General features: G+C 43.8%; 1 protein-coding gene across 2 annotated transcripts in view; it reads right to left on the bottom strand.

Moving 5' to 3' along the window:
* Positions 1-3,583: 3,583 nt before the first annotated feature.
* Uxs1 (UDP-glucuronate decarboxylase 1) overlaps positions 3,584-26,408 on the bottom strand; it is a 69,795-nt gene continuing 46,970 nt past the window's right edge. For both annotated transcript variants that reach the window (XM_028789439.1, XM_028789441.1), the window contains exons 10-15: positions 19,602-19,721; positions 14,984-15,027; positions 11,593-11,653; positions 10,272-10,329; positions 7,902-8,005; positions 3,584-4,423 (exon numbers count right to left, since the gene is read on the bottom strand). In XM_028789439.1, coding sequence (XP_028645272.1) covers positions 4,292-4,423; positions 7,902-8,005; positions 10,272-10,329; positions 11,593-11,653; positions 14,984-15,027; positions 19,602-19,721 — 519 coding nt within the window. In that variant the 3' untranslated portion in view covers positions 3,584-4,291. The remainder of the gene's footprint in view (positions 4,424-7,901; positions 8,006-10,271; positions 10,330-11,592; positions 11,654-14,983; positions 15,028-19,601; positions 19,722-26,408) is intronic.

Here is a 26,408-nt window from a genome sequence, read left to right as displayed (position 1 = left end):
ATCTATCTATCTATCTATCTATCTATCTATCTATCTATCTATCTATCCCCCTCTCTCTAACACAAAATGTCTTGGCAACTTGTCTATTGCTGTGATAACACATTATTGCACTGGCTGGTTTTGTGTCAACTTGACACAAGTTACAGTCATCAGAGAGGAAGGAGCTTCAGATGAGAAAATGCCTCCATGAGGTCCAGATGTAGGGCATCTTCTTAATTAGTGATCAGTGTGGGAGGGCTCAGCCTGTGGTGGGTAGTGTCATCCCTGGGCTGGTGGATACAGGTTCTACAAGAAAGCAGGTTGAGCAAGCCATTAAACAGCACCCCTCCATAGCCTCTGCATCAGCTCCTGCCTTCAGTTTCCAGGCCTGCTTGAGTTCCTGCCCTGACTTCCTTGGTGGGGGACTATGATCTGGAAGTGTGAGCTGAATAAACCCTTTCTTCCCAACTTCCACTTTGGTCATGATGTTTTCATCACAGCTACGGAAACTCTAATTAAGACAACCATGATCAAGGCAACTTATAGAAGAAAGGGTTTATTTGGAGCTTATGGTGTCAGAGGGTTAGAGGCCATGATGGGTAGGGAACATGACAACAGGCAGGAAGGCATGATGCTGAAGCAGGAGCAGACTTACTTACTTACTTACATCTTGAGATACAAACACAAGGCAGAGAGAGTTAACTGGGAAGGATGTGAGCCCACATCAATGCCAACCCCCAGTGACAAGCTTTCTCTAACAAGACTTCATCTCTTAATCCTTCCCAAATAGTTCCGCCAACTTTGGGCTAAGTATTCAAGCATGTGAGCCTATGGGAACCATTCTCATTAAAACTATTACACGGGGTCTCTCACTGAACCAAGAGCTCACCATCTAGACTGAATTTTGAGCCCCAGATGTCTGCCTTTCCTTGCCTTCATCCCTTACCCTGTCCCTTCAGCACAAGAGCTTACAGACATGCACTACCACACTTCACCCTACTAGGCCATCTCCTCAGACCTCTGTATAACGTTCCCCATTACAGCATGTACTACTCTGCATTAACACCAAACTAAATAATAGTCTTCTCTTCAGAGTAGTTTGATGAAGTGAGCCTGAATCTGGATTCTCCGTTGCTCTCCCTGTGTCTTCTGTATCCATGTAGTTTGTGGTCTATGGCCTGCCAGTTGTCTCTGGTGTGTCTAATCCATTTCCACATTGTCTCTTCCTAACAAAGGGCTCTGCTCTGTGTTTATTGAGCAGTATAGGAAACTACTGAGCAGTATCGGAAATAAAGGAAAAGGGTGTGGCACTCTTTTCTACAGAAATAGTTAACAGAGCTTTACAAGGGAAGAAATTACTTGACTGACCCAGAATAGCACTCAAAACCACACACAGATGTCCAACATACACCCACAGGTTGCTTCCAACATTTATGGTGGATGTTGGTTTTGTTTAAGGATTCTTTTAACCTGTTGGTTGTTTTCAGCAAATGATTAATTAGCACAACACATACATTGTTCTAGGTCAGGGGTATGGAACAGCACATGACTGAACACTAAAGCTATGCATTTAGCTTAAGCTGTAAACGTGATTACACAAGAAATCCAGGCATGTAAGACTGGTGACACTGTTTTCTCAAAGGCAACGTAAGCTTAAATTAGGCCGAATACAAAGTAGGAAAACAGATCAAGGACAGTTTTAAGTAGTCTCAAGGCAGTGGGCAAGGTCTGCTGAAGTTCAGTGTCTGGAGGGAGGTTTTTTTTTTTTTTTAAAAAGATTCCATCATGTATTTATATAGAATTTGATTACTCAGTTCATCCATTGATGGAGATCCTAACTGGTTAGATATCTTGCTCATTGTGTGTAGTGCACCAGGAAACATGGAAGTGCAAGTATCTCTGAGATATGTTGATGTAAATCCAGGAATGGCACATCTGGCTCATACAGACGTTCTTTCTGTGGTTTTTGAGGAATCTCCACTGGCTGCACTAGTTTATATATCCACATGACACTTATATAGATGAGTTCAGTGTGTAAGGTACCCCTCATTCTCACTCTTTCCAGCATTTGTGGGTGTACACAGCTCGACTTTCTGTATGTATGAATTTTCTCTGGCTACTTGACCTACATAGAGTTTTACTGTGTTAGAATTTAAATGGAAAATGTCCCCCACAGATTCACACAATGAATACTTGGTTCCTAGCTGGTGGTGCCACTTGGGAGTTTGTGGTCATTTTAGGAGGCAGGGTGTATCTGGAGAAACAGGTCCAAGTGGAGCATGCCCAGATCAAACTGGGAAGTTTCATCTACTTCCCAGTCCATTCTCCTATGATCCTGACTGCCATGCTGAACTGACCCCTCTTCTACTACTTTGAAAATATTCTATGGATACCAGAAGAGTGAATCTTATGAAAGAATTCCAGATATTAGTGTATAATAAGCTAAGGGAATTCTGGTCTTCAGGCTTTTGGACACTCATAATTATACATAAAGCTCTGAGCTATTTCTGTCCACATCCTTCTTTGGTCCAAATTGAGCATTACTCATTTCCAAGCAAGCGTTTGCTTGCTCACCCCATCTTTGTAAATAATGTATCACTCAGTTCAGACCGAAATAATGGGGGCTAAGAAAAAGAGGCTGGGGTGTAGTCAGTGACCAAGTAAGTGCTTAGCAAGTGTGTATGTTTGTGTAGGTTATTCTTGGTTCTTCTTTCTTATATCATGTTCAATCTTTGGTCCAGCTTCAGAATCTTCTGGTAAATTTAGCATGACAGAGTCAGAGCATCTTTGGCTGAATTCTAGAGCCTTTCATTAAAAAAAAAAAAAAAAAAAAGCCCAGCATGGTTTTGAAGAACAGACCAAACTCAGATAGATATCATATGTGCTCCTGTTTCCAGTCACTTCTGTCACCTGGTCCACACCTTCATCCCTTGGGCATCTGTTTGGGTTTCTGCTGCTACCATGTAGGGCCAATCTGGTTGGAGACAGGCTGCTTTTGTGCATTGTGTTTTCCTTCCACTTATTTTAATGTGCAAAATAAAATCCTAGCACAAACCTTGAGAGAATTCTTAACGAAAATAAAAAACTGCTAAGATTTTCATTTCATTCAACAAAACTTGCTTAAATTCCACAGCAGAAAACTGGAAGTTTTTGTTCCACCTGGTTGGTGCTGCTACAGGATACAAAACTTATCTAAACCCAGGCTGGGTTCTGAAAACTTCACACACAGTTAATTTGGGCTCCAAGCCCTGAATCCCCAATGCTGAAGAGACACTGGAATTTGAGACTTCAGAACTCTTCAGCTTTGGGATTGAGGATGTTCAAATTGCAGAGTTCAGGAAAATATTCCCAAGTTAAACAAAAATAAATCCTGACATTTGAAACAGCTGGTTTTAAGCACTTCAGATAAAGACATATACACTTGTGTATCATAGGCATAGACTCAGCCCATGCAGCACACAGACGGTTCTAACAGTCACACTTCAAGTTAAATATGGTAAAACCTGGATGTTCTCAGAATGTCCTCAGACTAAGATCTCAAGTATTATTCTCAGCAGACCATCATCTGATGTAAAGCAGAAAGTCAATCTTTGTAGCTCAAAGCCCATGTCTGGTGAGTTTCAATATTTTATTAAAATAGCATATTTAACCATGGTTAACCAAGAATATGTTAACACTGTCCCCCACCCACCCCAATATGCAGCACAACACAGTAGTGATTTCAAATATCTTTGATCAAGAACCAACAGGGATGTTTCAAAGTCAAGTTTGCAACTGAAAACTAGACCTTCAGAAAGTTATGAGTTAAAAAAGAAATACAAAGCTTTCCAACAGAGTTCTTTCATCTGTCCCCAAATAAACACTGGTGCACCACCCACCTGATAATACCTCTAGGATTTTTATTCTTTATGCATAGTGTAACGTCTCATTTATAAGTATCCCCGTTTATAAATAAAATTGGCATTTTCCACCCCATTTAATGTTTCTTTTCAGCTTCACAAAGAAACCAGTAAATAAAACTGTCAATGACAGTTACAGCATACACTCTAACAGCAAGGTAAAAAACCTGAAAATAGCAGAGACGCATCTAGGCTGTTGTACATAAAAAAAGACAGATTTAAAAAGTGCAAGGCAAAGTCTGCAGATTTCAAGGGAGCTTTTAGGCACATCAATGTCTTTAAAGCAAGCTTCAGAATTAAATTCCAGTTTGTTCTTCGTGACACCTGTTTAAGTTTTTTTTTTTTTTTTAAAAAAAATCCCACAAAAGTCCACCTCATAAGGGTAAAACAGAGTCTCAAATCCTAAGGCTAACTCAGCTGTGGCGCGTCCGGCCCTTCTTCACTCTGGCGGGCTTGGGTTTAGGGATGTACTGGTTATTAGCCTGATACTCTAGTTCCTTCCGGAAGTAGTGGATGGCTTTGTTCAATCCTTCCTCCAATGGGACCTGATGGAGAGAGTGAGAAAAAGGAACAAGGTACCATTAGCAGACAGGCTTCCTTGAGGCCAACAGCAGAGTGCCTGAGAGATGAGAGGCTGCAGTCAGCTTCCTGTCTCAGGACACTGAAAGCCTCACTCTGGACAAAGTGCCTCAGGGCCACTTCAGAGGTGCCTCAAGTTCTGAGAGCTGCTTTCAAACACATACTGCAACTTAACAAGTGACCTCAAGCCCCCCAAGCTCCCGAGTCTCCTCTTGCAGGCATGCCTGCTACAGTTAGCTGCAAAGACTATTTCTCAAACTTGTCAGTCCACTCTTTGGAGGAAACCCTTCGAGGAAGATGCTCGGAGGAGCTTTCCTCAGTTGCCTCACCGGGCCTCTCCAATGACACACCTGAACTTGTACCAACAGCTTAGGTAGGGAAGGACCACGAAACATGGCATTTAATGCAATCTTAACCAGGAGCTGGAAACAGGAAACAGAAGCCAATTAGCTGCTGAGTCAAAAGCTAAAGGAAAAGTTGTGGAGGGAGGGAGGCACAGCCAAAAACCTGAGTAAATGTGTGGATGTGTGTCAGTCTGTCTTCATTGTGATAATAGCATTATAGGTGTCAAAATACATCAAAACACACCATAGTATAAGCTTTAAATACGGGCCTTTTGCTCTATACTCATTACATGAGATTCTAAAAGCAGAGGAAACATAATTAGACAAATTAATCAAACTAAAAAACTTTTCTCAGTAAAGTAAATAGTAAGCAGACATAACACACAAAATAAAAGAAAATACTTGTCAACTATGTATCTGGTAAGGAGTTAAAAGTAAGACTATATGTCTCCTCAGTAGCTGCCCATACTCCCACACATACTCACCATTTATGTCTGAGATGAGCATGCGTCTGTGGATGAGACTCTACTATATTTCCTACCAATTAAGACTCTTACTACAAAGAATTCAATGGCAAACGTCTTATATTCTGTATCTCCATGCCTTTCAGATGATGTGTGATAAGATGCATATTCTAAATACATACATATATCCATAACCAAGAGTATTTATTTAGTAAATATGCATTAAATATGTCCCACAAACATTGTTTAAAACACATGCTTTGCTAATAAAAGGACAGGTGATAAATTCCTTCAAAAACGTAGACAACCTGAGGCTAGAGAACAGCGACGGCTCAACAGCTGAGGCTACTTGTTGCTCTTGCAGAGAATCCAAATTTGGTTCCTAGTGGCTTATAGCCATCTGTAACTCCAGTAGCAAAGAATACAACAATGTCCTCTTCTGGCTTCTATGAGCACTGTATGCATGTGGTATACATGCATACATGTAGGCAAAACACTCACAAACATAAAATAAATGAATAAAAACAGAAAACTCAGAGACCCAGGACTTCTGCTTCTGTGTTTTGCTTTGTTCAGATGGGACTACTAGGTTTTAAGTCTGAGCAAACTCAGTTTTATTTCATTTACCAATTTTCTGTCCTTTGCAGATTTCTCAGACTCAAGGTATCACACACCAGCACAAGAGTTGAACTAAACGTCTAACATCCCAACAGATTCTGACATTCCTGAGTCTACCTCCTTATATTTACTGTGTTATTCGTTTTTAACAGGTGAGCAGAGCTCTGGCAACATCTTTCCTCCTGATGAGTCCTCTAGTACACATACAACAGCCCCATCTACCCTATGTTTATCCTCTATTTAATACGTCTCTGCTTCTGTAATAGCTGTTGGAAGAGCTGCCATATGAGGCTACATGCTTGCCCAGAGGGGCTCAGCAAAGAACAAACAGCCAGACAGTAGATGAAAAGATGTATCTTGCTCCTGCAACCTGGTTGGCCAGGGAAATTTTCAAAGATAAACCTATAAGGACAGACACATACAGTCTGGGAGATGGGTGTTCAGGGACAGGGAGGAGCTCTCCACTAACAGATTGAGAAGGAGAGACTGGGGCTTCAGAATATGAATGCAGCCTAGGAGTGAGGGAAAGAAAGCTGGACAGATTTCAATGTCTAATACAGTGACCCTTTAATACAGTTCCTCATGTTGTGGTGACCCCAACTATAAAATTATTTCATTGTTACTTCAGAACTGTCATTTTTCTACTGTTGTAATGTAAATATCAGATATGTGACCCCGGGGTGTGTGTCTAGACCCACAGATTGAGAACTGTTGGTCCAGTAGGTCAGACTTTGAGGAGCCTAGCAGTATAGGAGTCCCAGGCAGGTATGGAAGCCCACCCTCCTCCATGTCATTCAGTCCTCACACTTTCCAGTTGCATTCCATCAGCTTGGGGACTTGATGACTAGACTACCTTTGTTTACATGAAATCTCATCTAATCCATCTCTGGACACCAGGGCCCTGCAATTATGCTGCTGTTATCCTCTTACTGTCTGAATTTGAAATGTCATCCAGCTCATGATACTATTTCCAGAGCAGTGGGACCTTTGGAGGTTATATTTGGCCCAGGTTCCTTGCTTCCTATTGCTCAATGTGAGAAGCAACTGCCACAGACTGCAGCTCTGGCTGCCATGCCTTCCCCGCCACGATGGACTGAAATCCTATGACACTGTGAACCAAAACAACCCGCCCCCCCTTTTTTTTTTTGTCTTTTTTCGAGACAGGGTTTCTCTGTGTAGCCCTGACTGTCCTGGAACTCACTCTGTAGACCAGGCTAGCCTCGAACTCTCGAACTCAGAAATCTGCCTGCCCCTGCCTCCCAAGTGCTGGGATTAAAGGCGTGCGCCACCACCGCCCGGCCCCTTTCCCCCGTTTTAAGTTGCTTCTCTAAGGAATTTTACTACAGCAATGAGAAAAACAACATAAACACCTTAACACTGCCTTTGGAGATTGATGGATGTCGTAGTTAACAGTAACTTTCAACCTGACGGACTAGGACTGCCTGTAAAAGAGTCTCAATACAGTAACTGTCTTTATCAGGGTAATCTGTAGACATGCCTGTGAGACACTACCTTGGTGTCTTAACTGATGCAGGACGGTCCAGCCTACACAGGATAGCACTGCTCCCTTGGCAGGCTGTCATGAGATATATAGGAAAACTAGCTGCGGATGAACCAGTGAGCAAATCAGCAGGCCTCTTCCATGGTGCCTGTTTCCAGGTCCCTGTTCTGACTTCCCTTAGTGATAAACTATGACCTGGAAGTATAAGCTAAATAATCCCCCTTTTCCTCCCCAAGATGCTTTTGGTCAGAGTATTTTATCACAGCAACAGAATAAAAGAGGGCAATGTGTTTATATACTCTTGAAAAAACAGAGGCCGTATGAGAGGCCCCAGCCATTTTCACTAACAGGATCCCATACCCCTGACTGGCCTATGGAGAAAACCTTGTGCTTGCCTGGATGTTGAGGCTCTCCCTACTTCACAGGGAACCTCCTAACAAGGGCCAAAGCTGTGGAGGAGAAGGACAAGGGAGGTGAACGCCTTTCTCTCGAGGCAGTGGACCTCCTTCAAACTTACCACAGGTTCCCACCCCAGCATCAGTTTTGCTTTTTTGATGTCTGGTTTTCTTTTCTGTGGGTCATCCTGGGCTTCAGAGAGAAACTGAATTTCACTTCCACTACCTGAGTTATGGAAAAAAAAAGAAAAAGAGTTAAGAAAAAAAAAAAAGGTAAGGCCAAATGCATCCATCTAAGGGGCAAAGTTTTACCATCCATAGATGCAGGGAAAATAATCACACCTGTAAGCAAGGACTCTATAGTTCTAACAAAGCCACACAGGACAGTCCTCACAAACCTGGAAGTGTGCCTGCATGGCTATTACTAAGCAATCACATGCAGGTGCTGTTAGCATTCTGTCTAAACTCCACCCCCACAGTTACCTGGCAACAGCCAAATAGGCCTGACCCACTATAAAAGGGACTGCTTGCCTCCTCCTCCTCCCTTTCCTGTTCTCTTGTTCCTCTCTTGCCTTCTTGCTCCCTGTCCCCTCGTTCCTTTTCCTCCCTCAGCCCCCCGCCACATGCTCATGGCCTGCCTCTACTACCCTCTTAACTCTTCTCCCCATGCCCTGAATAAACTCTGTTCTATACTATACCTTCGTGTGGCTGGTCCCTCACGGGCAAGGGATGCCTCGGCATGGGCCTGCTGAGACATCCCCTTCCCCCATACCTGACTACGCATCCATAGAACATATCTCCCCTCTCTCCTTATCTTTCTATAAGCATATCAGGTGCCATGCTTGCTTCTGGTACCACAAAAGCCTCCTAAAAGAGCAAAAGGGCTCATGGCAAGGCCAAACCTCCACCCAGGTGACAGGTGCAACTGTTGCCTGTGGGGAACAGTCCCACAAACACAAATGTGTAAATGTGGCTCGGAGCCATCTTGGAGGGAGATGTTCTAAATGGGCTACACCTGGGTGTCCAAGCTCTGAGAATCCCCTCTCGTGGAGATCAGGTGACTTACACCGTCCTGTTCTTAACCAACAGCATGTAGACGGTAACCTGGAGCCCATGAAAACCTGGCCATCAGTGCTCTAGCCAGAGCAAGTACAGAACCAACTCATGTCATGTGAGATGTCAGTTCTGCTGCTGTATAAAGTATATGGAGGACAGAAAAGCCTGGCTTAGCACCCAGGGGTGGGGGACTAGACCCCAGTGATCACAAAAGAGACCTACTGCAGTGACCACCAGGCAGACAACAATGTATGGGTAAGTCATACAGCACAGTCACACAGAGTCACAAAGCAGCAAGATGGAAATCCTAAGTCCTCCTTAGTTTGTAGATCAGGGTTTTCTAAACTCTGAAGTGCACACGGATCACTGCTGTACACACACACACACACACTCTGCAGCAAGGTAGAAATCCTAAATCCTTAGTGTGCAGGTCAGGGTTTTCTAAACTCTGAAGTGCATCCGGATCACTGTGCACACTCTGATCCAAAAAGCCAGAGTTCACACCCACGGTGCCATGCTACCAAAGCGTCTGGCCCATGGTTTCCATCTGGACAGTAGAGGTTTCAAAGACATGGTGAGTGGAGGCACATGGGGAGTGGAGCAGACCTTGCCTCCACAGTGGGAATGGGGAACTGGGAAGCTAGTCTGAACGGGATTACTGGAACCACGCAGTTTATGCTTATGTGGCAGAAGACTTCAGTCTCCATTGTAACAAAACAGGATTCCAGCTGTACACAGCTGCTCACCACAGCCCTGAGCCAAGAAGGAGGAGCCCATTCAGCCAAGGGCATAGCAGGTCAAGTCAGAGCAGCCTGAAGCACACATATCATATAATGCTCCAGGCCAGACTGGCATGTCCTGAAATCGAATTTCTGGATTGGAGACCAGGTTTCCCAGCGTTCCAGCAAGCCCGAGGATGAGGTCAGGAAGTACCTTCTTGACACCTGCAACCCAAGAGCCAAGCCAGACCCAGGAACATCCTGCTCCTTGATGGGAACACTGTTCCAATGTCACACAGCCTAATCCAGTCTGGCCAGAGCTAATGTCACTCTCTCCATGCTCCTGAAACTTGGTCTCAATGGGAGCAGTGCTTGTTATACCTGTGTCACACCTGTGTCACACCTGTGTCACACCTGTGTCACACCTGTGTCACACCTGTGCCACACCTGTGCCACACCTGTGTCACACCTGTGTCACACCTGTGCCACATCTGGAGGTCAAATCTCTGCCCCACACTCCATCAAGACCTGCAACCAGACCCGGGAGTCAAACCCATCTCATTTCATCCTCCCTCTAACTGCCAACTCAGAACTAGAAATGTTCCTCCTTAAAATTACTGCTCTGATACAACTAATCAGCTTCCCCTTCCTAAGGAAGGTGCTACTGACACAGGGTAAATACAGATGAGTTCTTTCTGAGTGGAACAGCCTACTTACCAACAAGGTTTTTAATTAACTGAGCAAATTCCAGGATTGTGTGTTCTTCTGGATTTCCCTAAAAAAAGAAATGGATTCTCTTATAAATGTCATGACAATGGCAGGATTTCCCAACTTGGACCACACTTGACTCAGAGACATCTGTTGCATCAATCATCAACTCCCAGACAACCCTGTCTCCAAGTAACTTCACTCCAGCTTCTTGTCCCACTGGCACAGTCTGGAATGCTTTCATATATACAAATATATACTACCTTAGACCTTCATCTGTCTGTTCTGAAGAAGGGCCTTCAGGTAAGTCAAGATCATTTTAAAAGGGGGCATCCACACTGGGTGAGCTTCCAGGACCAGTAACTCTAATCTCCCTTTTCTTTCACTTTAGTTACTCTGCATCTTTGGTTTCTCAATACTGGTTCTCCTAGGACAACATACTTCCTCTATGAGAACTGTGCCAACACCGTCCACAGCGCAGGACGAATGATCCTACAGAGAAAGCTGCAGCAGCAATGGGCGCTATCACAGACTAGTGTTCTGGGTGAGCCACAGGGACAGTCTCCATGAGCTTGATGATGTCACTTATTGGGGTGGGATGGGGAAGTTGTTAAGATCTGTTCTGCCTTTTTTCCATCACACTTTCTAACAGCTGCTGCCTTCATTTTTTGCAGTGCTGAAGACAGAACGCAGGTCTCTGCCCATGCTAGGCAGGTGCGCCACCATTTCTCTAACCAGTTACTCTTACTTCAAGTATACTGCCCTAGTACACACACAGAAAAGCCTGAGCGCTGTGAATTTTAAATTCCCCCAGCTCCCAATTTCTGAGACTATCCTGGACCCAGAGATCAAAGTTTCAGGAAGGCCCAGGCTTAATTGTAGACACAAAAAAAGGCAAAGTGGCAGACTAAAGTGATGGAGGGAGACATGGAGAAGTGCCTTTGGGCGTCTCCTGGCAGACATCTTGTGATTTGAGGGAAGGCAGATTTCTCAATAAATAACAGTTCCTAAATGTTTTTGTACAAAAGCTTCCTAAAAAGAATAAGGGAACACAATGTATAGAGACTGTACAGGTATAAACAACTAAGCAGGGACTTTTATCATAAGCTTCAGCCACCTTATACTTGTGGTCTTTACAGAAAGTCTTTCAGGCAGAGGAAGTTCACTACACTGCTCGTGAAGGCCTCACAATTATCTTCTCTCAGTCTCTTTCCCTGCTTTGTTTCGCTTGAGTACTTCGCAGATGCCCTAACAAGCTGGCCATGTGCAAGGAGAGCCTGTCACAAAAGACCCTCTGGGACCTGCAAAGCAGAGGCAAAATGGTACTCACCAAGTTGACAGGACTGCTGACATTGCTGTTCATCAGTGCTACTAGGCCGTTCACCAGATCACTGGGGAAAGAAAGGAGAGTCAGGTCAGGCACTGGCCGCCAGAGTGCTGAAGTGCTGAGGCCATGTACCAACCCCTCCCAGACAAAAACAAAACCCAAATGGAAAACTGAATGTAGAAATAAAACCCTGTAAATTAAGATGGTGCTTGTAATGCTAGCATGTTCATGGATGTAGCATAGATGGAATGAGTCCTGTCACACTGGGATTTGCTTTTACTGGTGTGGTGGGGTGGTGAACACAGTGGGAGGACGGTAATGGGTTAAATCTACCCTTCCTGTGCATTTCTGAAAACAATCAATGACCAACAAAAGTAAGTTAAAGTAGGTATATATACCCCCAAGATGGCATTTGCAGGGTCTCTGATGAAACCTCATGAACCCATATTAGTTGACCAAAACAAAAGTTGTGATTGTTTTATAAAATAAGCTCCACAGAAATGAATGGACTTCAGTATGCAAACTCCATACTGGCAAATCACAGCGACAGTCAAACAACCTGAGCACTGAAATCAATAAAAGCTGCCGCCCCCTCCCCCAGCCTCCAGCAGCCCACCCTTAACACGTCCTATGAAGCTGTCGGGGCATCTGGATGTTTCAGATGAATTGTGATCAGCTGAGCCATGAAGGTGACGAGAAGTAAGCAAACTTCCGCTTACCAAGGTTTGGTTCTTAGTTTCAGAAGCGTTAAAGTGTAGCTCTGTTAAAGAAAAGTTACTTCGTAAAAATGACACCTCATTGGGAATGTAAGCGCTTGCTCTCCGCCCATGTACAGCAGCTATGGCTCTGAATGAAGCCCACTTGGAAACCTCTCCCTCTTCCTCCAGCTTTACCACAAGGCGCAGGCCACTATGGGTCATGATTGGCTTCCAAAAGAAAACCCAAGATTGTTTTGTTTTTCTTTTAATTGGAAAAAAAGTCTTTATTTTTCTTTTTGGTGTGTCATTTGGTAAGGTTATTTCTGCCTTTCAGTTTTCAACAATGGAAATTTTGTATGAATATGCTTTATGTTCTGTTCTCACAGATCAAGTACAAATGCAAACCACCTTTGACCTTTAGCGATTTTTTTTTTTTTTAAGAGAAACTGGCAAAAAGTCACTTCATCACCATGGCAGTAGTCACTAAATCCACAGCACATTCTTCTGTGTGTTTGTGAGGAGACATTAAAAGCTGCCATTCAGCAGCATCCGAAATGGCTCTTATATGTTAAAGGGTAGGGTAATGTGGTATTGGAAGATGACTGTTCTTAAGTAGTCATCCTCTTTGGGAGAGGAGGGAGGGCCATGCACCTTGTATGTAACAAGTTGGCAACTTTTAAAGTCAAAATTGTATAAGTCATACTCATGCAGCCTGAAGCTCTTTAAAAGTGTCATTTTGACAAAGTGACTTTTAAGAAATATATAACATGCCTTTGTTATGTGAATGAGGACACAACCCAGCTATGAAAAAGTATCAGACATGTCATGCCAGATGTCAATGCAGATGACCATGTAGGCCTTGGGTCCCTGTAGTACTGCTGAGGTAACTGTGGCTCTGGGAACAATTAATCAAGGACAGTAACTACAGATTGGAGCATGGTACTCTTTTACTGTGAAGAAAAAAAAAAATAAGTTTCTTAAAAGGGTGGGGAGGTGTTAAAAATAGTCACAATTTGGTCAGTTCTCTACTAAACAGTGTACATCAAGAAACTGACCCATAACGTGGCTACATCCTGGTGATCTCAGATACCAAGACAATGGCAGCAGTGCAGAAAAAAAGGCTCTGTTGAAAGGGTTCACATCTATGAACAGGGAAACTACTTACAGCCTCTCTCCAAGGTATCAGGTGAGTATGGGAGGTGACCATGCAGGACCCAGCGACTAGGTGTGTGAGCTGTGGCCATGAGAGGCCTGATGCCCCGTGTTTTATTCTAGCTGGGATGGCACACAGCACAGACATTGCTGAATTCTTAAAGTATTTTAATCATCTCCCCTTTCCCCGCCCACCACATGTATCTGAAGCTACTTAGTTCTGTATGAGATGTCACTGAAACCAGGAAGAAGACAGGTTTCTAACCAGTGCCCCTTGTAGTACATCAAGTCTTATGACGGTAGAAGATGAGAAAGTCTGGGGTCCTGACTATGTAGTTCAAGGTTGAATCTCTGTACTTGAAGACATTAAGGTCTCCTTGGAAGTGCATGACTGAGGGTGGGTGAAGGGGGATGGGATGGAAACACATTGTTATTATTATTATGAAGAGATGGTACAGTACACAGCTACAGAAATGAGCCCCAGTACATTTCTCCAAGCACATAGTCCAAGCTTTACACTCCAAAACAGAAACTGTCCTGAGGGAGGGATGGACAACTTTCCCCTGTGAAACCGTCTCTTAGAATAAACTAACCTACTAGGCAACAAATGAGCAGCTAACTCTAATTTCAGGAAACAAACACTGCCTGTGGTATGCATTTATTATCAGCTTCTTCTGCATCTCATTTGAGAGTTTACACACTTACAGGGAAAAGTCTACTCTGGTGATTTTAACTTTCAGGAAAAAAAATAAAAGTAGGATTTCCACTTTTCTAAGCAACATCTATTAAGGTCCTTATTGAATGGGACATGGTCGCTCAGGCTGAGGCTGGAAGATACTCAGACCTGTACCCGATAGCTAACATCTTATTCTACAGTACCCTTGGAAGGCTCTAAGACACTTGGGATGGCATTTCCTGGCCAACAGACATTTGAGCAAAAGTACATGTATTAAAATACAGAACTAGGTTTTACAATGACCAAAGGTGTTGGAAATTTCCATAGAATTTGTAATAGCTATGTATAGGTAGAAGGTACTTCAGTGTGGTAATTGCTTATAATTACCAACTGTGTTGACCAACAAAACCCTAGGTAGAGCTCTAAAGTACAACAATAAAAGTCACCAAGTCATGAGCCTGCCTCAGCGTCCACACAAGTCACCATTCAGACACTCCTACCTTACATTCTTAAAGACTCTCTCCATGATAAAGAGCCATGTTTTCAAAAGCTGGTTGGCCATCTGAATCTGCAGGTGTGATGGATGACTAATTGGCCTGGAGTACTAATGATCCAAGCTCCCCTCAGTGCTAGATAACTTTTATCTATGCAACACTAGGTGGCAGTAAAAGATTAGCCAGGAATCACAGAAATAGTGGATGAAAATCAATCTTCTAAACAGAGAAGCAAGAGCTTCCCAATCAAATATTAAAATTAGCTTAATGCCTAGGTGAGCTGTGGAAATAACCAGCATGTACACTATGAAATGTACAGTGAACTGTTACTGCTGCCGTCTGCTCAGAACCAAGGATAATGACAAGAGCCTTACCTAACGTACTGGAATGCCCGTGTCTGAGACCCAGATCCATATACCTAGAAGGAAACCAAGAGTTAGACTTGAGAAAAACCACCCTGAAACCATTAGTGGGCTCCTTGGAATTCCGTGGGTCTGACGTCAGAACCAATCCTTGAAGAGGCACTGACATGGGCTCACAACACCTTAAGGCTTACAACCCTCTTTGCCTGGTATATCTACAGTCATCCCTCACCAAAGAAGCTTCTCATTGCATCAGAAAGAAACTATCACAGAAGACCACAACTGGCCAAACTACAGAGAACTGATCATGGAGTGCTCATCCTCAACAGACATCTACAACACTCCTCTACCCAAGGCTCAGGGAACATTAAGGAAAAGGGGATGGGCAGACTTCTGAGAGCCAGAGGAAATCTGCTGTGAGATGAGTGTGTCTCCAATAGCACCCACAGTACTGCAACAATGTGGCTGCTGAACAAGTCCCAATGACAGCATGCTAACAAAGCTTCAACCCTAGAAAAAGAACTACAGGTAACTGACACCTACTCAGAGAGGGACAATTAGTCTTCCCCAGGGATGGACTCTTTAACTGGTTATACCATACCAAATGGTCAATCAGCCCTGAAATCATATACACATAAACAACACTGGACTCAGCAGACATATTTATATATTTAAATGTTTGTGTGTATAACAATAATAATTAATAATAATCCTTATCAAAGGAAAAGAGGCCATAAATTTAAAAGGGAGTAAAGGGGAATGGGAAGTACTGGAGGAAGAGGATACAAGAAGGATTGAGGGAAGGGAATGGAAGGAAATGATATAATTGTATTTTAATTAAATTATTAAGGAAAATAAAAACATCTTGAGCACATCTTATACTCTGTATTTCAGTACTGATACTTAATATGAGTGTGTACACATATATCAAGTTTTTCTTCAAAAGACTGTGTGACTACGAACTGGCTTCTATCCATGTCTTACTGTTTGTCAGGCATGTAAGACCCTGCGAATGGCAATCATGGATTCTATTTGTGGAACAGACACACCTCACACACAAAATAATGTGAAGAATATTCAGTGGGAGCTCTCCACCATGATGTTCATTACAAGTGATAGAATTCTGCCTAAGTAGGTTGATAAACTATGGGGCAGGGTTGTTCATAGTTGTATAGCTGGCTCTAAGGGAATTCCAACATGTGGCTAAGACCAAGCTAAGATCCTTTAGCTGTACAGTTGTATTTCCACTGCCCTAAAAATACCAATTCCTGAGTACCAGCCACAGCTGGATTTAGTCGATGTGGGGGAACAAAGCTTGCTACTCTTCAAGCTCCTGGAATGATTCTGAGGCTTAGAGCTACATAGTGCACACCCAAAGAAGCCCCTAAGTCCCCAGGCTTACTAACAGGCTTACTAATTTTGCTTCTGATCTGCAAGATCTTGGTTCAACACTGAGAATTCACCTTTCTGAGACCTCTGATGTAATGCTGATGGTTCTGAGTTAGCCGCTGAGCTGGAAGATATGAATGCTTACAAAAATTCCATAATGACAAAAATGTGGTTACATCACTACTGTGTCTGTGATTGTCTTAATTTTTATATATTGAATAAAGACTGTGAGAAATTTCTGTTCCAAGCATTTTAGGGCTTCAGAGGCACTGTAGGATGAGGTGATGGCTATGGGAATATAGGATATACAGATCTGGGTGGTCCTCAGTTCTGCCTCCGTTAAAACAACTATGGAGCTTTATTCTGATTAGGTGAGGGGCCTGGAGAAGTCCCTTAGAAAAACAAAAATGACACAAAAAATTCCAAAGTTCTAACAGCCGGTGCACTTTTTTCCAGAAAGTAAGAAGCAGAGCCCAGACTGTCATGCTATTGTGATATAATTAAAAATCCTGCTTGCTCTGTCTCAACACTGATCACATATGCCTAGCTCAGAGATCTGTTTTTAGGATCTACTTGAGGATAGAAGGTCCATGAGAAAACGATAAACTGTACTACATATGAAGATATCTGCTGACAGGATACAGAAACTGCAGGAGCAAAGAGGACAACCTTGAAAAGCACTTACTGCCCTGTTGATGAGAGTGAATGTGCCCTCTTGGCTCACAGACATTCCTGCCTGCCTGCCTGCCTGCTGCCTGACTGCCTGCCTGCCTGCCTGCCTGCCTGCCTATTGCCTGCCTGCCTGCCTGCCTGCCCTCCTGCTTGCTTGGCTGCCTGCCTGCCTGCCTGCCTGCCTGCCTGCCTGCCTGCCTGCCTCAGGGGCAGAAGCTAGCTACTCCTTGTCCACAAGCCAGGCAGAGTAGGTGTTCAGCTATACTCATGAGTCTATACCGCATTGCACTCTAGTGTCTATGTGGTACCTCTGGCTCCATTTTACAAGATGAGAGAAATTTAAGGAGATTCTAGAGACTCAAAGTTATTCTCAGGGGATTAAGTGCTGTCTATGTTGAGGTCACAGCAATATGGTGACCTAGAAGTCACCCAGAAGTCGCCAAGACATTCAGGGAGTAGGAGACAGCAAGAATGCCAAAGGGAGCTGTCTGAATGCACAGCACTGTCCTCTACAGTGTACATTAAGTACTTAAGCTATGACAACCTCTGCTAAACCAAGTCAGTCTCTTGTCCAGTTGGGTATTTCTCACAGAAGTCAACAAAAAGCACTGCTTAGTGGATTCGACCCTCCTATCTGCCTCAGTTTCTCCTCAAAGCTGTGGGGCCATTTGGCCTCCTTCAGCAAGAATCCTGTTAGGTTAGTTCCATCAGGACCCTCTTCCCCAAATGTTTCTTCCTCTTTCTTTTTTCTATCCACCGACTTCCACTCTGCTCCTTGGCTGTGAGTTTTCACTTGCCCTCTATGCTCAACGTTGTACTCGGTTTCCAGCACACCTCTCCCCACTCTACCCTGCTGACTTCTAGACAGAACCACCTGACAAGGGAAGGAAAGGATATCTCAACCCAAGAGAAAAGCACAATAGTTCATCAGGTCCTTCATGGCCAATAGAATTCTTTGGAACAAACAAACAAATAAATAAAACCCCAAAATAAACTAAATGCCTCCACGGGCCTTCTGCCTGGGTGGCTAAGAAAGAGGGAAGTCTGGCAGTCTCTGGATTAATGCCAATGATCTCTCCCCACATCTCTGGGAGAGTCATGCTGGGCCTGAAGATAACACATGAGACATGACCTGTGCCAACAATATATGCATTCTTGAAGCTGCCAGTGGATTTGCTTCTGTACTTATACGAGGCCCTTGAAGCCTCCAAAGAAGCAATAAATTGAAAAGCTTTTTCTTCAAAGGCTGATAACAGTTTTCTCTTCAAACAAGGTAGCAATGACCCTGGGTAAGTCACTGTGCCTGGTGGCTGAAAAGCATCAGGAATATCTCCCTTCTCAATAGACATCATCTGAACCCCAAATATAGTTATCCCTCCGTTACTATGGGGATTGGTTCCAAAACACTCCACAGATACCAAAATTCCAGGACAGAATTTTGTGAAATGGCTTTAAATTTGCATATAAATCATGAACATTCTCCACCTAGGAAAACAACATCTGTCCATGATATCACAGGCACCATATTTTCTAACACTTTTTACTTTGAGCTGTCCAAATCTGCATCAGGGAAATCTGTGGCTAGAATCAGATGCAGCAAGAAAGGATACGAAAGACAGGTTCACCTAGCAGTTACAACTAAGACTCCTGGCTTCTGTGGCTAACCCGAGTCACTTTTCACTCACTGCAACAAAAGCAGCCACCACATTACCTAATCATTAATTCAACCAACATTTGTCTTATATTGTCTATGTGCTGGGGCCAGAGACACAGCTATGAATCGAAGGAACAAAGGTCCTGGTTTCCAGAGTTAATGCTCTGCTGCGGACCTGGAAATTAGTATTGCACTGGTACCAAGTGCAATGAAAACAAAACTACATAGTTAGTGGAATCCAATGGTGCCTTCATATAGAGAGTGGTCCAGTTAGCTCTGTCTACAGAGAATGGGGAAAATGCCAGGAAACACTCCCAGAAGGCAAGACAGAAGCTGAAGGAGTCAGTCTAAGGAGTAGGGAGAGGGGAGGGAAATGTCTGTGGCATATGCTGTCCCTGAGATGAGGGATCTTTGGGTTTCTCCTCTTCAGAAGGCTGGCTTTAGGACAGGCGGAAAGAACACGACTAGAGAACAAGAATGGGACTACTTCAAAGACAGGACGCTATGGTGGGAGGGTCCAGGGCCAGGCCGCCAGGAAGAGCTGCTGGAGTCCATAAATGATATGGAAAGGGGGGCCAGGTATGACCATAGAGCCTCCATCAGGGAGCAGCAAGGTGCCACTTACAAGAGGAAAGCAAGCTTGGGCCATTAGGAATCCATGGGGAAGGTTCAAGCAGGCTAGCTGGCACAGGTAAGAGTACCAGAGCATAAAGTGAATGAAACAGGACCCAAGGCTCACTGTAAGGCTATTCCTGAGCTGTGTTCTACCCACATACTGTTCCTCCTTTCATGAAGGTAGCAGAGATATTTATAGAAATGATACGTCAACTTGAGAAACATCAAGTCCCTAAAGCAAGTCACCCTTTGTTTACTGGTGTGAAGAAAGGTTACAGGCAGCCTCTTGGCAGTACTCACTGTCAGCGGCTCCCCTTGTAGTGCCTGTAAGATGAAGTTGCTGACCACCCGCCCATCATTCATGTGCATTCGTGGCCCAAAGGTGTTGAAGATCCTTGCCACCCGTACTTCCACGCCTTCCTGGAACAGAAAGAAAGAATATGAAGTATGCTTCTCGGTAGTGTGCAGCCTTCTACTACATTTCTAGTGCTTCGCAAGGATGGCGAACAGGCTGCTTTCCGTTTTCAAAAGGTAAGGCTTCTGTTCTGATTTTGTAATGTGCTCATCATAAAGCAACTAGGTGATGTAGAGCTACATCAAAGGCAAAGCTGCCTCAGACTTCACTATGGAAAGGCCAGGAGTATGGGCACTCGGGCGGGGGAAGCTAAGAGACAGTTGTGTGAGGGTAAACTGTTTATATAAATTGTTTTCAGGTACCTATTTTCCCATGTGTGGTCATGCCCTAAAATTTATTAGAGAATCTTCTATCTGTGAAACTGGTGACAGAAAACAGACATATGCTTGTTATGCACTTCAAGTTACAGCCAGCATGCATGCCAAATGTCTGGTTAAGACGGGAATGGCAATAACTTAAACAGCACAGGCTTGTCTGTGGTTCCAGGAATTCATCATAGATCTCAGAACCTATCTCCTGCGGATGGCAGGGGATAATGTATTAAAGAGGAGAAGACAGGGAAGAGCAGAGATGTGGCTCTCAATAGAAGATAACGCAAAGGTTCCCACGTGCATTTAATTGACGAGACAAGTAAAGAATCAGAAGAGGATGAAGATGGCTTTGTTCTCTAAAGACACTGGAAACCATCAGCAATTCTACAATATTCAAACAGGCATGCCCAGCAGAGGAAAGCTCAAATCAGATGCTTTTACCCTCTTGTTCTCCCCTTTCTCAGGAACAACATCCCAAAGCATGGCCTTATTATAAACTGACTTCTGTAAACATTTACTGCCCAACATGTAAACGGGCAAGCTTGCCGATTTCTCTATTTGGACTTGAAACCATTAACCAAGCTAACTGGAATGAACTAAAAATTAAGAGGGTGCATGAACTCCTGACGTAGCTGTAGCCATGCTCCCACCTCTGACCACAGCAGTCTCATGGCTTCCCATGAACACTCTTGAGTCTAGACCGCACACCAAGATTAGCTACGTGGAAAGGAAAGCTACATGAATCTCCTTTCAGCTGAGATCTGTCCTCTTCTTAGACACTGGCATCTTCTGGAATTAGTATGCCCAGCTCTTTCTTCATAGTCTCGGCAAACCTTTGCCCTGACACAAAGGCAACACTGTTCATCGTGTACAGTTCATTTGACACTCATCTTCTACCATCACAGTGGGATAATAGAGGTGTACCCAAGAGGCACCAGCAAGCCATTTATGGTGGCAGCTGGGCTGCTTCCCAAACCAAGCTTGGAAAAAGGGACAGGATGAAAATTGGGAAAGTGCCCACTAGGGTAGTATCTTATTGAAAGCAGAGCCAATCTCTGAAGGATTTAAGCACATTCTTATGTCCTAGATCATGTGACATCAATCTGTATGACCAAGCCCTACTACACTGCTGAGTTTCCATCATGCTGTGGTGCTGACTCAGCATGCAAAAGGCCAACATTCACAGAACTAATAAGTGATTCATTCTTAGCCACAGCTTCATGTCACTGTGTGCTCTGTCCTTCACGGGAACCCTGAGTCATTCACCCAAGACTCAGAGCACTGAGAACAAGAACAACTCAGGAACTGTGAGTTAGGTCAGCATAAAAACCAATGGAAAGTTAAGAGGAGAGAGATTAGTGTGAACCCCCATGCAGAGAGCACAAGCTTGTGGGCATAGTGGGAACACCCCAGGTTCATCCCAGCAGTCTCAGTTACACTTAATTTTCTAAGACCTATGATTCTGATGTTTGAAGTGGGGATAACAGTGTCCATTCTGCTATGTCACAAGAATTACAAAACAATGATGCCACTTTGATAACTGACCATGTCATAGTCCTGAGCCCAAGACAAATAAACAGGTGTCTTTTGGTATCCAGCACCCCTTGGATAGAAAATCTGACGATGCTCAAGTCCTGAATAGGAGGAGTTGCATATAACCTTCACAAGCATGCATGTCAGCTCTGGATGATTTCAGTACCTAGTACAATGTAAGTGCCCTGCACAAAGCTGCCTACTGTACAGCACAAAGGAAGAGTATTTAAAAATTTGGTACATGCAACATTTCTGCTGTGCTTTTACTTCATAACTCATACTGAACCCTCAGTGAAGGACAGATGTCTGCACTTGTACCTGACCTTTGTCTCTGTCTCCTGATCATGCTAACTTACCCTGAACTGGTTACCACCAACCCAGCTACAAACTCTGAGATCTACAATGGTGACCTACTGACATGGTAAGTTGGTACAATAGTGACACAAATATTGTGGGAGCAACCAACACTGGATTTAAAACCCCATTCAGAGATAAAACCCACGGCTGACAATGCTCAGGTGGCCAAGAACCTAAGATTGGATAGGACAGGGCTCTGGAGGGAAACCAAACGCTGTTGTTCTGTTACAGGAACACAGCCATGAAATGACCCCTAGTGACATACAATCCTTCCTCAACCCTCATCCATGAAGCTGCTGCTTGCAGTAGATGGTAATTAACAGAGACAGCCTCGACTGGACAGTGTGCAGAGACGGAGAGACCTGAAACATGAAGTCCTAAATGGGACTTCATCTAATCCCTCCTCTCAGGGATCAGGGAGCTATGTGGAAGAGTAGGTGGAAATACTGTAACAACTAGAGTGTCCTTCAGACACTCAGGACTGACATGCACATGACCTCACAGAGACTGGCAACATTCACAGGGCCCCAGCACTGAGAAGGCAAAGGAGCTATGAGCTCCCACCCCTAACCAAAAAGCTATCATCAACAGACATATACTTGAAAAGGAAAAAATTACATTTCTTCAATGGAGCCTCACTGGATATATAAGCCACATTTAATGGTAGCCCCCATGCCCAGCAGTAGACATCCAACACAAAATGACTTGGTGGTTATTTTGTAGACTTTTGTTTCATATTGCTTTGTCTAGGCATTGGGGGGGGGGGTTACTGGTCTTTTGCTTGTGCATTATGGTTTCCAATTTTGTGATTTTGTGTGTGCGTGTGTGTATACGTTTGTGTATGTGTTGTGTATTTATGCGTGTCTATGTATGTATTTGTATGTGTGCATGTGTGTATATGAGTGTGTGGATATGCATGTGTATGTATGGATATGTGTATGTGAGAGTATGAACGTATATGTGTATGTGTGTGTTTCTTGTGCTTCCACTTTGTTATTTTTCTTTCTTAAAAACCTGCTTGTTTTGTCTTGCTTTATTTTATTTTCTAATGAGAAAAAGAACGCATGGAATTGGGTAAATAGGGAGGACCTGGAAAGAGTTGGAGGAGCAGAAACTATGAGCAGAATATATTGTTTAAAAAATTATTTTCAATCTAAAAAACAGTAATCATGTACAATGTTTCTCAATATCTGTTCCCCACCAAACGACAGGATGACATGGTGGAATCCCACAGAACTCTGGGGAAGATTAATCACAGGTTTGAGGAAGAGCAACACTGGTTGGGACTAGTGTACCACCCACAAGGGTAAGGTGGCATCAGATATCCTACTGCTTCTTTATAATGGTCAAGTCCTGAGGTAGAGAGTAACATGGGCTCTCCATCAAGACTGCTCTTACATGTAAGCTATGCCTTGAAGGCTGTTGTACTAAGTCACAGATGCTGTAGTTTGATCACTGTTGAATGATGGGAAGTGCTCAAAGGACAGAGGAGCACTGTACAGATTGAGGAACGGGCCTATGCAGAAAAGTGTCACCCTCCATTACACAAAGACCTGTCCTGTAGGAGAAGCCTAGGTTATACTGACCCAAAAGCTATATATGGTGCACTTCCCAGAAATGGTAGCCCCACTCTGTCACACTTCCAAGTCTTCTTGTACCTTGAAAATGTGTGTATCAATGGGGACAGGAAGTCGAATCATCTCATTCTCTGCTGCTTCTCACACACCTCAGGCCTTGCATTGTGGAGTGCAGTACACTAGGCTGAGTGATGCTCACATTCATTCTGGAGGGTGGTAGAAAGCCACAGAAGGCTGGGAGACGGCAGATGTGCCTGGAGTTCCCTGACAATCCTCTTCAACACATCTGCTTTAGTGAAGAGGGTCCACTAGCCATGGTTTCAGTCCCCTACAGTCAGCAAAAAGTACAAGTGTAGTACTGGGAGATACTATGAAGCAGCATATGCCTATGGGTTTTACCACATCATATTGTTACAATTGGGCTGTTTTGTAACTGCAAATGATCTCTTACCATGCCTAACTTACAAATTAAATTTTAACATCGTTATACATGTTCAGAAAAAGCATAACATATATAGATTCCTGCACTTTCCGTTAGATATCCCCTGGGGTGCTGAAGTACATCTCCCTAAAAAATAACAGGGACTACTGCATTAATAAGTAGACTTCTTACAGTTGCTATGTGTCAGAATATGCTAACACCACTGCAAAACTAGTAGGGAACAAATACCACACTGCAGATGCCTACGTGGGGTAGCAGGAGGTGGGCAGCAGACACCCTGGGAACAAGACCAGGACCAGCAAACACATCAGACCCTTTAGTGTCATACACATAGCAACTATTCTTCTTTTTTTAAGTATGCTAATGCCAAAAATAAATATGTCCTCAAGGCTACTGCCCCAGATGACTTCTGACTTCTGAGTTCTCTTTCTGCTCTGTTGGTCTGTGGTTTTGTGAATGGTAGCCTGTTATGCAGACTCAGTTCAGAAAGTGGGTGGGCCATGACTTCAGACGTACATTCACAGGGGGCTAGGAGTGCAAATGTACTCTCAGCCCTGACCACAGCCCGCAAGCTCCCACATTATAAAGTCTCCATGCCCACAGGCACGCAGAAGCAGCAACCTACTTCCTCTCTGACAGATTCAAACTATTCATGAAGGATGCTCTGTTTTGCCCTTTGATCTCCAAAAAAAGATGTGCAATAAAACTTTATATTGAATATATTTGGATATTCCACTAATTATGGAGAATCTTGAAAGAAAATCATTAAAAGGCAAATTTTATTTAATAAAAAATACAATTCAGACTTCTATTTATCTTGTTTACATTTTCATTCCCTTCATTAGATTTATTTATACACCATGTACAGCCCTGAAAAGATAATCATTAACAAAAAGGATATATTCTTGTATGCAAAAAGCTGTAGTTATTAAAATAACCAAATCAATAATCTGCTAATATAAACCTGACTCAGGACTTTCTAAAAGCATAAATCCTAACAACAAAAATACTTTTCTCTAAAACTACTAGAAAAGGCTTTATATTTAGAACTCAAAATTGATGCTACCATGTAGCATCCTAAGCTCTGGCTAAAGAACAACTGATACCTAGAGTAACACCACATAGGCTGCTGTTCTGGGCATTGTCAATGACTGTGCTTACTGCCCTAGACTTGATGCTCTTGAATTCAGAGCTGTGCCACCTCACTGGATACTTCCTTATTGTGGTGGTTTGATTATGGCTTGGTCCAGGGAGTGGCACAATAGGAGGTGTGGCCTTGTTAGAGGAAGTATGTCACTGTGGGGTTGGGCAATGAGACCCTCCACCTAACCACATGGGAGCCAGTCTTCTCCTAGTGGCCTTCAGATGAAGATGTAGAACTCTCAGCTTCTCCTGCACCATGCCTGCCTGGACTCTGCAATGCTCCTGCCTGGATGATAATGGACTGAACCTCTGAATATGTAAGGCAGCTTCAGTTAAATGTCCTTGTAAGAGTGCCTCAGTTATGGTGTCTGTTCACAGCAGTAAAACCCTAACTAAGACACTTATCCACAGCAGCCTGTCAAGACAGCAGGACAGAGCATGTTGTACAGGTAGTTCAAGCTCCACTTAGGAGCCAGGGACCTGGGAACAAGTTTGGAGTCCACTCTCTTATCTCAACAGCAGGCAACCAATACTTACCTCCAGAATGCTAGGTGGAATGAAGGAAGACTAACTAGACCTACCCTCAACAAGGCTGAAGCATGTTGCTGTCACTCTAGCCCCAGCTCCCAATCCTTTGGGCGCTTACTCTAAGCATGCAAGGTAACCCCCATGTATTACGTCATCTCTAGCCAGCAGCATATCCTGACAGGCAGAACACCATGGTGCCCAGCAGGGCAGGGGGCTTGGTAATCAGGTCCTGTGGTTACCTTCTCTAAAGGGGTTACCTTGCATGCTTAGAGTAAGTGCCCACAGGATCAGGAGCTGGAGCTAGAGTGACAGCAATACACCCCTGTGTGGGAGCCTATTTACAACAGGGAGGACAGGGACAGAACCTGGAAGCTCACACCATGACTTCTGCTAGATCTGTAAGAATTCAGGTCTACCTCTGGCAGAGAAAGCGGTCTAGAGCCTGGCACCCACGTAAGCTATTTTTCATTAAAAAACTAAGGAAGCTAAAGTGCTCCAGGCCCAGTGTAAAATGGGAACTTCAGCTTCCCGCTGTACTATCGTCCACATAAAAGAATAACTGATGGTCTGCAACAAATAGTCAGAAACCAAGAGTACTCCCATATTGCCCTCCTCTCTTGCCCACAGGCTAGATGTGAGCCTGACAACACTACTCCCAGGGTGGACAGCACATCTATCCACAGCTGTCCGAAAACTACATTCCATGCCCATGGTTATTTTCCTACATGTCCTGCTTCAATTAAAGAAAAAGAAAGGAGAGAGAGAGAGAGGGAGGGAAGGAGGGAGGGAGGGAGGGAGGGA

The sequence above is a fragment of the Grammomys surdaster genome, unplaced genomic scaffold (assembly GCF_004785775.1).
Source record: "Grammomys surdaster isolate TR1022 unplaced genomic scaffold, NIH_TR_1.0 125833, whole genome shotgun sequence".
Taxonomy (NCBI): Eukaryota; Metazoa; Chordata; class Mammalia; order Rodentia; family Muridae; genus Grammomys; species Grammomys surdaster.
This window is presented reverse-complemented; position numbering and strand designations above follow the sequence as displayed.